The sequence below is a fragment of the Muscardinus avellanarius genome, assembly GCF_963383645.1.
Source record: "Muscardinus avellanarius genome assembly, chromosome: 1".
Taxonomy (NCBI): Eukaryota; Metazoa; Chordata; class Mammalia; order Rodentia; family Gliridae; genus Muscardinus; species Muscardinus avellanarius.
The window spans coordinates 232,382,716-232,396,925 of NC_137786.1; the positions used below are offsets into that span (position 1 = coordinate 232,382,716).

Consider the following 14,210-nt stretch of genomic DNA (forward strand, 5'->3'; position numbering starts at 1 on the left):
CAGAGGTAGAAAAGCCCCTGGGTTCCACCCCCAGTACCACCGAAAATAAATAAATAAATAGTGTGTGTGTGTGTGTGTGTGTGTGTGTGTGTGTGTGTGTGTGTGTGTGTGTTTTACTGGGATGGAACCCAGGGACATTCTACCTTCAAGCTACACCCCCAGCCCTATTTTTTTATTTTGAAACAGGGTCTCACTGAGTTACAGAGGACCTCACTAAGTAGTTGAGGCTGTCCGCAAACCCCGATCCTCCTGTCTCAGCCTCCCAAATGCTGGGATTACAAGCGTGCCACCATGCCTGGCTTTCATTTGCTACATTCTTTACACTGTTAACCACTTCATCCAGCAACATTGCAAAGGAGAATTCAAGGTTCCAAAAGGCAAAACCATTCACCTGGTGAATTCTGTGCAAGGATTGAACCCAACACTGCCTGCCTGACTCCAGGCCCTACAAAGCCCCCAGGTGGAGAAATCCCACACGTCCTGTCCTCCAGATGGGGCTGTGGAGCCCTGAAGGCAATGAGGGCTTTTTTTTTTTTTTTTTTTTTTTTTTTTTTTTTTGCCGGGCTGGAGATGGAACCCAGGGGCATTTGACCTCCGAGCTACACTGCCTGCCCTATTTTTTATTCTTTATTTTGAAACAGGGTCTCACTAGGTTGATAAGAGTCTCCCTACTTGCTAAGGCTGTCATGAACCTTCAGTCCTTCTGTCTCAGCCTCCCAAGTACTGGGATTATAAGCATGTGCCACCATGCCTGGACCTTTATTTTATTTATTTATTATTTACTGCGGTCCTGGGGATTGAACCCATAACCTCTGAGCTATACCCCAATCCGATTTTAATTAATTACAATTAATTAATTGTGGTGCTGGGACTTGAGCCCAGGGCATTTTACCTCCAAGCTACACCTCTAAGCTACACCCCCCCAACCCTTTTTATTTTTTATTTGGAAACAGAGTCTCACAGAGGCTGGCCTCAAACCTACAATCCTCCTGTCTCAGTCTCCCAAGTACTCGGATTACAGGTGTGTGCCACCGTGCCTGGCGAGTTTCCTCATTTTTCAACAGGACCCAATGAAATGATAATTTAAAGCCCCTAACAGGTGCCTGGCACATTTGCTTTTTCCATTATTGTCTGGGTCTGGGAGCCATGATGGCCGGGTGGCTGGAGAGAGGCTGCCTGTAGGAAGAGAAGCAGCAGGATCTCTGCGGGCTCTGTGCCGCCCTGTGGGTCTATCTCTCTGAGTTCTGAGTTCTGGGAAGTTTCTTGGCTCTGAGGAAGATAAGGCTCTGGGTGTGTACAGAGGGTGGGGGTGGTAGAGGATGGGGCTCCTCCTCAGGTGTAAGGAGGGATGGGGTTACGGAGGCCTGGAGAGGACGGTTCTTCCCAGGAGCATCTCTTTCCAAAGGTACTGTGCCAAAAATAGCTGTGGCTGATGTCCTCGGATGAGCCACTTCCCGTGAGTACCAAGATGGATCGCAGGTTCAAAGCCAGCCTTGGCAGTTTAGCAAGGCTCTCAGCAACCTAGTGAGACCCTGTTTCCAAATTAGATACAAAATAGGGTTGGGGGTGTAGCTGGGAAGATAGCATGCCCCTGGGTTCAATCTCTAGTACAAAAAAAAAAGTCTGTGGGTGTTGCTGGGTTTATTCCCTAGTAACACACGCTCACGTGCACGCGCACACACACACACACACACATACATACCTCTGGGCTATACTCCCAAACCTTTTTTATATTTTATTTGGAAACAGGGTCGCACTAACTTGCTAAGAGCCTCACTAAGTAGCTGAGGCTGGCTTAGACCCGTGCGATCCTCCTGTCTCAGCCTCCCAAGTGCGGGGATTACAAGTGTGCACCACCACGCCCGGCTTATTTATTTATTTATTTATTTATTTATTTTTGTACAGGAGATTGAGCCCAGGGGCATTATAACTCTGAGCTATACTCTCAGCCCGTGTGTGTGTGTGTGTGTGTGTGTGTGTGTGTGTGTGGTACTGGGGGTGGAACCCAGAGGACTTCTACATCCGGGCTATACTCCCAGACCTATTTTATATATTATTTGGAAACAGGGTCTCACTAAGTTGCTGAGAGCGTCACTAAGTAGCTGAGGCTGGCCTCGAACCCGTGCGATCCTCCTGTCTCAGCCTCCCAAGCGCGGGGATTACAAGCATGTGCCACCACACCCGGCTCTCAGCCCATTTTTAATTTTTTTTTCTTTTTTCTTTTTTTTTTTTTTTTTTTTTTTTTTTTGCCGGTCTGGGGATGGAACCCAGGGCATTCTACCTCTGAGCTACACCCCCTTCCCTATTTTTTTATTCTTTATTTTTAAACAGGGTCTCAGTAAGTTGCGGAGGGCCTCACTAAGTAGCTGAGGCTGTCTGCAAACCACAATCCTATAGTCTCAGCCTCCCAAATACTGGAATTACAAGCATGCACCTCCACACCCAGCTTTATTTTTTTATTTTGAAAAAGTCTTGCTAAGCTGCTGAGGCTGGCCTCAATCCTGAGATCCTCCTGTCTTAGCCTCCCAAGTACTGGGATTACAGGTGTGTGCCGCCGTGCCTGGCTTCCCCGCTCTTCTGGACAGTTGGTAAATTAGAAAGTCTCTTCTGCCTGGTTCTTCTCCCCTTCCACACCTCAGCATAGTCTACTGGGGAGAACTCAGGCCCTGGAAAAGCTGTGACTTCCAGGGCGGAGTCGGGGTGCCCCGGCCCCGCCAGAAGCCAGAGAGACCAAGAACAGTCTCTAATCTGTCTCCAGCCTCAGCTTCCTCATTGCTGAGGATGACAGGATCTAGCTCACGGTGATGTCCTGAGTATTAAATCAGGTGCTCCCTGCAGAGTTCTCAGCTCAGTGCCTGTCCCAAAGAAAACGCATGCCAAAAGTTGGGCGTGATAATTTAATTTATGGTATCATCTAGCTCTTTCTTGTTTTATAGGAATGTCTCTTCAATTCACATTGCAGTTAGAAAAAGTGCTAATTGAGCCGGCGTGGTGGTGTACACTCATAATCTCCGTCCTTAGGAGGCTGAGAAAGGAGGATCCAGGTCCATGGCTAACCTCAGCTACTTAGCGAGGCCCTCGGCAATTTAGTGAGATCCTGTTTCAAATTAAGAATAAATAATCAGGAGCCGGGCGTGGTGGCGCACGCTTGTAATTCCAGCATTTGGGAGGCTGAGACAGGAGGATGGCAGTTAGAGGCCAGCCTCAGTAACTCAGTAAGGCTCTTTGCAACTCAGTGAGACCCTGTTTCAAAGTGAAGAATAAAAAATAGGACTGGGGTTGTCACTTGGAGGTAGAATGCCCCTGGGTTCCATTCCCAGTACCGCAAAAATACCAGACCCATTTTATATTTTTTATTTGGAAACAGGGTCTCACTAAGTTGCTCAGAGCTTCACTAAGTAGCCGAGGCTGGCTTCGAACCTGCGCGATCCTCCTGTCTCAGCCTCCCAAGTGCGGGGATTACAAGCGTGCGCCACCACGCCAGGCGGAAAAATAAATAAATAAATAAATAAATAAATAAATAAATAAATAAACAAACAAACAAATAAGTAAAATAAAAAATCAGGCCGGGCATGGTGGCACATGCTTGTAATTCCAGCATTCGGGAGGCTGAGAAAGGAGGATCGCAGTACGTGGCCAGCCTCGGCTACTTAGTGAGGCTCTCCGCAACTCAGTGAGACCTTGTTTCAAAATAAAGAATAAAAAATAGGGCCAGAGTTGTAGCTCAGAGGTAGAATGTCCCTGGGTTCAAACCCGAGTACTGCCAAAAAAAAAGTACTTATTATTATTATTTGTAGTAGTACTGAGGATTGAGTTCTGAGTCATTCTACCTCCAAGCTACACCCCAGATAAATTTCATTTCTTATTTGGAAACAGTGTCTTGCTAGATTGTAAAAGCCTCACTAAATTGCTGAGGCTGTCCTCAAACCTGTGATCCTCTTGTCTCAGCCTCCCAAGTACTAGGATTACAAGTGTGCACCATCACCCCCTGTCCTGTCCCGATTATTTATTTATTTATTTATTTATTTATTTATTTTTGCAGCACTAGAGATGAAACCCAGGGGTATTCTACTCCCAAGCTATACCTCCAGCCCTATTTTTTATTCTTTTATATTGAAACAGGGTCTCACTGAGTTGCAAAGGGCCTCACTAAGTAGCTGAGGCTGGCTGTGAACCTGGGATCCTCCTGTCTCAGCCTCTCAAGTACCGGGACTACAAATTTGGGCCACCACAGCTGGCTGAAAAAAATGCCTCACAGTGTGAGAGTGCGCGGTGTAGTTACGTTTTGCGGCCCCCAGTGTGGCACAGGCCACTGGTTGCCTGTGAACCTGCCAGCGGCTGAGCCGGCTCCTGTGACCATGTGCGCACCATCACCCAGCAAAGGGTTAACCATGCCGCGTCAGCCGTGCCTCAGGTTGGACAGATGTCGGCCTTGCTCACCCCACGTGTGTTAAATTCTGTTGACAAGAGGATAGGAAAGAGGCCAAGTAGCTGCTTCCCAGGCCTCGGGTCTGCCCACCATGACGGCAAACAGAGGTGATACCTCTGAGATCATCTGTGGGTATCCATTGGCCCCCTGTGACTGTGCTGCCTCCGGGAACCAACCAAGACGCTGGCCTGGGAAGAAGCAGCATGTCCAGGCATAGGGAGCCTGAAACCCAGATTTTTATTTATTTATTTATTTATTTATTATTTATTTATTTTTTTTTTTTTTTGCGGTACCGGTACTGGGGATAGATCCCAGGGGGATTCTACCTCCAAGAGACACCCCCAGCCCTATTTTTATTCTTTATTTTGAAACAGGGTTTCACTGAGTTGCAGAGGGCCTAAGTAGCTGAGGCTGTCCTTGAACTGTGATCCTCCAGTCTCAGCCTCCCGAATGCTGGGATTACAAGCGTGCGCCACCATATCCGGCTTCCCAGCCTTATTTTTTATTTTTTAATTTTTTTTTTCCCGGTACTGGAGGTGGAACCTAGTGGTATTCTACCTCTGAGTTAACCCCCAGCCCTATTTTTTATTCTTTATTTTGAAACAAGGTCTCACTGAGTTGCAAAGGGCCTCACTAAGTAGCTGAGGCTGTCCTCCTGTCTCAGCCTCCGGAGTGCTGGGATTACAAGTGTGCGCCTCCACGCTGCCACCCTAATCTTTATTATATCCCACCTTCAGCTCGTTTTTGACGTGTTCTTACCTCTTTTCTTTTCTTATTTTAAACCTTCTATTCTTTTTTACTTACTGATGCGTTATCATTCATCATTCTGAGGGCGCTGGTGGATCACACATGCACAGGTCACTCATTGAGCCCTTCCCCAATTCCCACCCCATTTCTTCCCCTGTTCTTGTTTCCTAAGGTAAAATATTAGGTTATTGATTTGAAGGGTCTTTTTGTTTGATTTTCTTTCTTTGTGTGTGTGTGTGGGGGGGTGCTGGGGATTGTACCCAGGAATATTCTAATTCTGGACTACATTCCCAGCCCAATTTTTCTTTTCTTTTTTTTCTTTTTTCTTTTCTTTTTTCTTAGTACTAGGGATGGAACTCAGGGGCATTCTACCTATTTTTTTTTTTTGGTTGTACTGGGGTTCCTGGAAACGCTGTACCTCCGGGCTACACTACCTCCGGGGTACACTCCCAGACCTATTTTATATTTTATTTGAAAACAGGGTCTTTTTATTTTTTTTTTTTTTGGTGGTACTGGGGTTCCTGGAAACCCTTCTACCTGCGGGATATACTCCCAGACTTATTTTATACATTTTTAAATTTGGAAACAGGGTCTCTTAAGCCAGCACAGCTGGCTTCGAACCTGCGCGATCCTCCTGTCTCACTGAGTTGCAAAGGGCCTCACTAAGTGGCTGAGGCTGTCTGCAAACCGCGATCCTCTGGTCTCAGCCTCCCAAATGCTGGGATTACAAGCGTGCACCGCCACGCCCGGCTGCCCAGCCCTATTTTTTATTCTTTATTTTGAAACAGGGTCTCACTGAGTTCCAAAGGGCCTCACTAAGTAGCTGAGGCTGTCCTAGAATTGCGATCCTCCTGTCTCAGCCTCCCAAATGCTGGGAGTACAAGCGTGTGCCAGCACACCCCGCTTCGCCCAGCCCTTTTTAAATATTTATTTTGTCATACTGGGAATCCATACAAGAGGCATTCTATCTCTAAGATACCTCCAGCCCTATTTTATTTTATTTTATTTTTGTTGTACTGGAGATTGAACACAGGGGCATCTTACCTCTGAGCTACACCCCAGGTCCCTTTTATTTTTTGTTCGAAACAATGTCTCGCTATGTTGCTAAGAATCTTATTAAATTGCTGAGGCTAGCCTCGAACCTGCAATTGTCCTATGGCAGCCTCCAGAGTCCTGGGCTCATGGGTGAGCACCACCTGCCTGCCTTCCCTCACCTTGCTCTGGTTATAGCTACAAGCCTGGTGGGTTTGGTGGTGTACCTAAGTAGGACCCTGTGTGGTGGCTCAGGCCTGAGACAGGGAGGATCTCAAGTCTGAGGCCAGCCTCAGCAATTTATTGAGCCCTTTCTCAAAATAAAAAATGAAATAGGAGCTGGGTGTGGTGGCAAATGTTTGTAATTTCAGTACTTGGGAGGCTGAGACAGAAGCCTCAGCAAGAAGACGCTAATCAATCTAGTGAGACCCTGTTTTCATATAAAAATAAAATAGGGCTAAGGTGTGGCTTGGAGGTAGAATGCTTTGGGGTTCTATCCCCAGGACAAGAAAGAAAGAAAGAAAGAAAGAAAGAAAGAAAGAAAGAAAGAAAGAAAGAAAGAAAGAAAGAAAGAAAGAAAAGAAGACTTTTATTTTGCAGTACTGGGGAATGAAACACAGGTTGTACCTCTGAGCTACACCTCAGCTCTATTTTTTATTCTTTATTTTGAAACAGGGTCTCACTAAGTTGCAAAGGGCCTCACTAAGTAGCTGAGCAAACCCTGATCCTCCTGTCTCAGCCTCCCAAATGCTGGGATTCCAAGCGTGCACCACCACGCCTGGCTTCTTGGTTCATAACCTTTTAATTAGCTCCTGATAGCCTCATGTTCTTACAAAAAGTCACATGTCTTTCACCATTCCACCCTCATTCCAAAACTGTCAAGAACTATGAAGGGCAAGGCATGGTGGTACATGCTTGTGATCCCAGTACTTGGGAGGCTGACACAGGAGGATTGAAGGTTCGAGGCCAGCTTCAACAATTTAGTGAGGCCCTCCATGACTTAGTGAGAACCTGTTTCAAAATAGAAAATAATATAGGGCTGGGGATGTAGCTCGGAGGTACAATGCCCCCGGACTCAGTCCCCAGCATCATACACAGAATTTTTAGTTTCTCCCTCTGTAAGATGGGGATGCCCGGCCTGGTGGTGCACGCATGTAATCCCCGCGCTTAGGAGGCTGAGACAGGAGGATGGCACGGGTTCAAAGCCAGCCTCAGCTACTTAGTGAGGCTCTCAGCAACCTAATGAGACCCTGTTTCCAAATAAAATAGAAAAAGGTCTGGGAGTATAGCCTGGAGGTAGAAAGCCTCTGGGTTCCACCCCCAGTACCACCAAAAACAAAACAAAACAAACAAAAAAAGATGGGGATAATAGTAGGAACTTCAAAAGTTTTTAGGCCAGCATTTGGGAGGCTGAGACCGGAGGATCGTGGTTCTCAGCCAATCTCAGCTACTTAACGAGGCCCTTTGTAATTCAGTGAGACCCTGTTTCAAAATAAAGAATAAAGAATAGGGCTGGGGGTGTCACCCAGAGGTAGAATGCTCCTGAGTTCCATCCCCAGTACTGCAAAAAAAAAAAAAAAAAAAAAAAAGTCTGTTGGTAATGGCAAGTGAAGGGGACACAGGACTCTAAGTAAACAGGAAGCAAAAAGAAGGAGAAAGTGGCCCCGCCAGGTGGTCTAGTAGGAAGAAGATGGGGCCAGGTGAAGGGCCCACTTTTTTTTTTTTTTTTTTCGAGTCTGGGGATGGAACCCAGGGACATTCGACCTCCGAGCTACACTCCCTGCCCTATTTTTTATTCTTTATTTTGAAACAGGGTCTCACTAAGTTGTGGAGGGCCTCACTGTAGCTGAGGCTGTTCGCTAACTGTGATCCTCCGGTCTCAGCCTCCCGAATGCTGGGATTACAAGCGTGCGCCGGCTTTCCAAGTACTGGCAATTTTTTAAAAATTTATTTGTATTGGTGCATTGTAATCATACATCACATTGGAATACAAGACTTGAGAGGATATACAAGCACACATCATCCAATTAGCCCTCATCCAGCCCCATCCCATTCCCTCCCCCTCCCTCGATCCCATGCTTGTTTGGTGATTAACTTTGATACATTTGTTTATGTACCTCCTGCTTTTTAAAGAGGCTCCATCCTCCCCTATTCCATACCCTCTGATTGGTCACCTTAGTTGCTTCACTATAGGGCCCTTTCTATAGCTCGACCACTTCCTGTTGCCCGTTTCCTCCTAGTTATTGCTGATTAGGGGAAGCATCTGGTTTTAATTTTCTGCGATATTTCTCTGTGCATCCCGCGTTGCAAATACCGATCCCACTCTTGACGGCCCCAGTTGTGGCCTGGCTACCCGGTGGACTGATCCAGACCTCGCTGGCTCAAGCAGCGGCCTTGCCTCATGGGAGGCCCCAGTTCTGGCCTTGCTGGCCCCGACACTGGCCTAACCCCTCAGCTGGCTCCTATCCCGGCCTCGGAGGCCCCAGCACCGGCCTTGCCTCACGGCAGGCTCCGACGTTAGCCGATGGCCCCGGCATCAGCCTAACCCCTCGGCAGGCTCTGATCCAGGCCTCGGAGGCCTCAGTAGCGGCCTTGCCTCACGGAAGGCTCCGATGCCGGCCCAAGTACTGGCAATTTTAACTTGCAACCCAACCAAGAAGAGATTACCAGTCACAAGTATATATGCTAAGCCCCATCTCCACGCTCCAGCCTCTCATAGCCACGGTTTCATAGCTGAGACCCGTTGTTTTGCGGTACTGGGGATGGAACCCAGGGGCATTCGACCTCCGAGCTACACCCCAGCCCAATTTTTTTATTCTTTATTTTGAAACAGGGTCTCACTGAGTTGCAGATGGCTTAAGTAGCTGGTGCAGGTTGCGAACCCGGATCCTCCTGTCTCAGCCTCCCAAATGCTGGAGTTACAAGCATGCGCCAACATGCCCAGGGCCAATTAAATTAATTAATTAATTTATTTATTTTTGGTGGTACTGGGGATGGAACCCTTCTACCTCCGGGCTGCACTCCCAGACCTATTTTATATTTTTTAAATTTGGAAACAGGGTCTCTTAAATAAGCGAGGCTGGCATCAAAGCTGCGCGATCTTCCTGTCTCCGCCTCCCAAGCGCCGGGATTACAAGCGTGCGCCACCACGCCCGGCTCCAATTTTATTTCTTATTTGGAAACAGAGTCTCGCTAGGTTGATATGCAAGTTTCACTACTTGCAGAGTCTGTCTCGAATCTGCCATCCTCCTGTCTCAGCCTCCGCAGTACAGAGATTACCGGCGGGCGCCACTACGCGCAGCTGGGGGGGGGGGGTCGTGAAATACAAGTGACAGGTGACAGTGATCGCGTCCTGGCCGGTCTTGCTGGCGTCAGTGAACACCGAGGCTTTCGGTATATTCCAGTAGTTGAGTAGTTGTAATGACGTCACTGCCCTGCAGGCACCGGGTTCGGGGAGTGGGTAAGGAAAACCCCAAGGCAGGCAGAGGCCAGCCGGATTTCTGAGCAAGCAATCCCCTCTATCAACGGCGAGCAAAAAGGGCGACCCTGTAAAGCCACTTCCAAGTCCTGCGATTGGAGCAGAGTTACGACGGAGACGCCCCTCGGGTCCAAAGTTTCAGTGCTCGCGCCCCAGCCCGCGCTAGGCGCTCCAGAATCCCGTCCGCAGCGGCCCCGCCCCACTCCGGGCGGAGCGAGGCTCCAGACGCCCTGGGCGGCGTCACTTCCGCCCTCACCCTCGGCCTGCGGAAGGGCCGGGGGCGCGGCCGGCGCGCTGCGTGCGTCACTTCCGGCGAGCCCGGCGGCGACAACGGCAACATGGCCCTGAACGGCGCTGGTGAGGACTCGAGCTGCGCGGGCCTGCAGCTGCGGGGCACCGGACGCTGCTCGCTCCGCCAAGACCCCGTCCCCTTGTCCCTCTCTTCCCCAGAAGTCGACGATTTCTCCTGGGAGCCTCCGACGGAGGCGGAGACCAAGGTGCTGCAGGCGCGACGGGAGCGGCAGGACCGCATCTCCCGGCTCATGGGCGACTACCTGCTGCGCGGTTACCGCATGCTGAGCGAGACGTGCGCGGACTGTGGGGTGAGCAGCGGCTCGGGCGAGTGGCCGGGGATGGCCCGCGGCGCTCCGACCGGACCCCATCGCGCAGCTTCTCTCCCTTACCCCTGTGCCTTCTGGTCCCCAGACGATCCTGCTCCAAGATAAGCAGCGGAAAATCTACTGTGTGGCTTGTCAGGAGCTGGACTCAGACGTGGATAAAGATAATCCTGGTGAGGGCCGGGTGTGCTCTGTGGGTAAGCAGCACGGGGACACACGCCCGGAGCACAGCCTGAGGTGACAGGAGTCTGGTGGGACCGGAGAGAAGTGCTTTCTCCTTCCAGCCGTAGAGGGCTTTTCATTAGGAGTACTAAAGCACCCGGCACACACGCCTGTGATCCTAGTACTTGGGAGGCCGAGATAGCATAGGAAGTTCAAGACCACACTCAGCAAGTTACTGAGATTTTCTGCAACCTAGCGAGACCCTATTTCAAAACAATAAATAATAAATAAATAAAATAGGGCTGGAGGTGTAGCTCGGGTGTAGAAGTCCTCTGGGTTCAATCAACACACACACACACACACACACACACAAACACACAGGCTTGAGGTGTAGTAGCTTGGAGGTGGAATGCCTCTGGTTCAATCCCTGGTACAAAAAAAAGTATTAAGCACCTGCTGCTACCACTGGGAGAGTCTGAGTTCAATCAGGCAGATGAAGCCAGGGTTTAAACAACTGACAGGAAGTAGATTGGTACCAGATGGAGCTCCATGGTAGGGCACCTGCCTAGCCTGGGCCAGGCCCTGGGTTTAATCCCAGCACTAAAAAAAATAGAAAGTGTATTAACTCTATTATAGACGAGCAGGGAAGTGACAGAACAGAGCAGTAAGAGCAGAGGGCTGAGGTGGGCCAGGCATTCTGACCGTCCCATGTACTTTCTTCCCCTTTTAGCTCTGAATGCCCAGGCTGCCCTCTCCCAAGCTCGGGAACACCAGCTCTCCTCCGCTACAGAGCCCCCCTCTGGTTCTCGTCCCCCATCTCAGCCCCCAGTTCCTCGGCCGGAGCACTGTGAGGGCGCTGCAGCCGGGCTCAAGGCAGCTCAGGGGCCACCCCCTGCTGCTGCTTCTCCGAGTGCAGATGCAGTGGGCTGCACACAGGCAGCTCTCCTGCAGAAGCTGACCTGGGCCTCAGCCGAACTGGGCTCCAGCACCTCCCTGGAGACCAGCATCCAGCTGTGTGGCCTTATCCGGGCATGTGCGGAGGCCCTCCGCAGCCTGAAGCAGCTGCAGCACTAAGAACACCCCCACCCAAAAAACCCTCTAGAAAAACAGCCGTTCCTCTGTGTGGTTTGTTCTTCCCTCGGTTCTGAATGTGCATGCCAGCCCAGCTCCACTCGCCTTTTCCCCACTTGCCGCCTGTTCTTTCCAGTGGCCCGCCGTCCCCACGCCCTGAGCAGATGCTTTTGCTGTTTCTGCAGTCAGATGAGGGTCGGGTGGAAGGCCACCTGACGCCTTTTCTGAGACGCGAACCATGCCTCCTTAAAGGCCAGAGCAGGAGGGCTGGGCCTCTGCCGCCTGAGCCTCACTGGGAGTGAGCCTTGGGTTTCCAGTCCTGGCAGCTTCCCTTCCTCCCCCTGAGCACTTGATTCTCTCATCCTGCCCCGCCTCGCACCCAGGACTCAGACACTGACAGAGGTGGTGGGGACCCCGACGGTGCACGCTGAGCCAAGCGTGACCCCCACTTTTAGATCCTGTTCCTCAGGAGGGTGGTTGTGCAGAACTCAGTCTGTGGGGAGGAGCAGCAAAAGAACAGCCAAGGAGCCGCGCCGCCCCTTCGGGCGCTCCCTGTCTTCCCGCTCCCCTGTCGTGGGTCGCTGCCGCCCTCTGCGCGGCGGACGCGGGCCCACCGCCGCGGCCCCTTTAAGAGCCCCGCCCACGCGGGGCGGGGCCTGGGACGGGGCAGGAACAAAGCGCGGCGGCGGCGCGGCCTGGGACCGGCCTGCGGGCCTTGCGGGCGGGAGGCGGCCGCGCGCCGGGCTGGCCATGAACGGGCTGCCGTCGGCCGAGGCCCCGGGCGGCGCGGGCTGCGCCCTGGCCGGGCTCCCGCCGCTGCCGCGCGGCCTCAGCGGCCTGCTGAACGCGAGCGGCGGCTCGTGGCGGGAGCTGGAGCGCGTCTACAGCCAGCGCAGCCGCATCCACGACGAGCTGAGCCGCGCCGCCCGCGCCCCCGACGGGCCCCGCCACGCCGCCGGCCCCGGGCCCGCCGCCGGCCCGCGCCGCCCGCTCAACCTGGACTCCGCGCTGGCCGCGCTGCGCAAGGAGATGGTGAGTGGCCGGCGGGCCGCGAGGCCGCAGAGCGGGTAGCGGAGGGGCCGCGGGACACGCTGGTAAGGTGCCTGCCCGTGTCGCTTCGGCCCATCCTACTGGGCGTGGCCATTGCGCAGATGAGGGGCAGGGACTTGCCCGGAGAGCCTCAGCTCGCGGGTGCTTTTGTCCCCAGAACTTGGGGACGTTCGGGAAGATTGCCAGGGTTGGGACCCGGGCTGCGGCCGGGGCCTCCAGGAGAGCCCACTGTCAGTTGTCTGCAGGTGGGGCTTCGGCAGCTGGACATGTCCCTGCTGTGCCAGCTGTGGGGCCTGTACGAGTCAATCCAGGACTACAAGCACCTGTGCCAAGACCTGAGCCTCTGCCAGGACCTGTCGTCCTCCCTGCACTCCGACAGCTCCTACCCGCCGGACGCCGGCCTGTCTGATGACGAGGAGCCTCCTGATGCCAGCCTGCCCCCCGACCCGCCACCCCTCACCGTGCCCCAGACGCACAATGCCCGGGACCAGTGGCTGCAGGACGCCTTCCACATCAGCCTCTGAGGAGCCGGGTGGGTGGGATCGCACCCATGCCAAAGGCTCAAAACTGGCCCTTGAGCAAGTCCTCAGAGGACAGTGCCTGCCCCTCCGCCTGTACCACCTCACCGTACCTCTCAGGAGGGCGAGGCTTGTGCCCCTCATGCAAAAACGCCAGCCCCTCCTGGCTGACTGGCACTGGGTGGGCACCTAGGCAGCAGCATCAGTGTGGTCCTGGGGCCTCCGCCTCTCCCAGTGTGCACCCCCAGCCTGGCCGACCCTCTGTCTGGCGATGGGGCCTAAAACATCTTGCACTCTTCTTGGCATCTCGGGTGGGTTGAGTGCCCGCCCGGCTCTCATCTCTTCTTCGCCTTTTTGCTGCTATCAGCAGCTGCTGGCTCAGGGGCAAATCCCATCTCCCGGTCCCCGGATTCCAGTGCCCTGGGTAAGGGCTTCAGGACCCATCCCTGCATCCACTCATGGCCATAAAAGGCTAAGGCCCCGTGCTGGATATTTAAGTTTAGGGGCCAGCCTCCCGGGCGCATAGATAAATAAATATTCTCTCTGCGGTGTCGTGTTCTGATTGCGTTCTGGGACTGTGGCCGCTTCTAGCAAGTGCAGCCCGCGCTCCGCCGGCAGGTGGCGCCGGGGATCTCGAGTAAGTTAGTGGGCGGGTGCAAAGCCTGCCCTTGCGGTGGGGTTGGGAGTGCTGAGGCCTGGCGGCCGGCTCCGCAGCTGTAGGGCTGCGGTGGAGTCACTTCCCCTCTGGCTGGCGGCCTTGGAGCCCAGCCCCCCTTCCCACTCGCCCCGGGCTTTCCTGGCCCGCCGGGAAGGAAGCAGAAGGAGCCGCCCATCTTGAGAGAAACTTTCCACCTCGAGTGGGGGCGGGGTGGGGGCGGCACAGGAAATGGGTGGGCCGCAGCCGGCGGGCCGAGGGGCCCCGGGGGCGAGAGGGGAAGCTAGTGTCGGTGGGTAGGAGAAAAGCGCTGCAGAGGAAGAAGGGAGTGGAGTCTCGGCCTCCCCAGAGGCCTGGCTAGTCCGGGAAAGAGAGAAGGGATGAGAGTCCCGAGCTTCGGCCGTCGGTGAAGAGTGTAAGGGGGCCCAGACCGCCGCCCTAGGGTGTGTAA

General features: G+C 53.0%; 2 protein-coding genes across 3 annotated transcripts; both read left to right on the forward strand.

Moving 5' to 3' along the window:
- Positions 1-10,024: 10,024 nt before the first annotated feature.
- Positions 10,025-11,539, forward strand: ZNRD2 (zinc ribbon domain containing 2; the record flags this gene model as incomplete). The annotated part of the gene is made up of 3 exons (XM_080701461.1): positions 10,025-10,288; positions 10,392-10,476; positions 11,196-11,539. The coding sequence occupies 3 exons, from the start codon at positions 10,025-10,027 to the stop codon at positions 11,537-11,539; spliced, it is 693 nt and encodes a 230-aa protein (XP_080557587.1).
- A 747-nt stretch (positions 11,540-12,286) lies between these two features.
- Positions 12,287-13,110, forward strand: FAM89B (family with sequence similarity 89 member B; the record flags this gene model as incomplete). Of its 2 annotated transcripts, none has more annotated exons than XM_080704078.1 (2): positions 12,287-12,568; positions 12,832-13,110. In XM_080704078.1, the coding sequence occupies 2 exons, from the start codon at positions 12,287-12,289 to the stop codon at positions 13,108-13,110; spliced, it is 561 nt and encodes a 186-aa protein (XP_080560204.1). The 2 variants fall into 2 exon arrangements, with proteins under 2 accessions (XP_080560204.1, XP_080560205.1); XM_080704079.1 differs by having other exon boundaries at positions 12,871-13,110.
- Between the last annotated feature and the right edge of the window lie 1,100 nt (positions 13,111-14,210).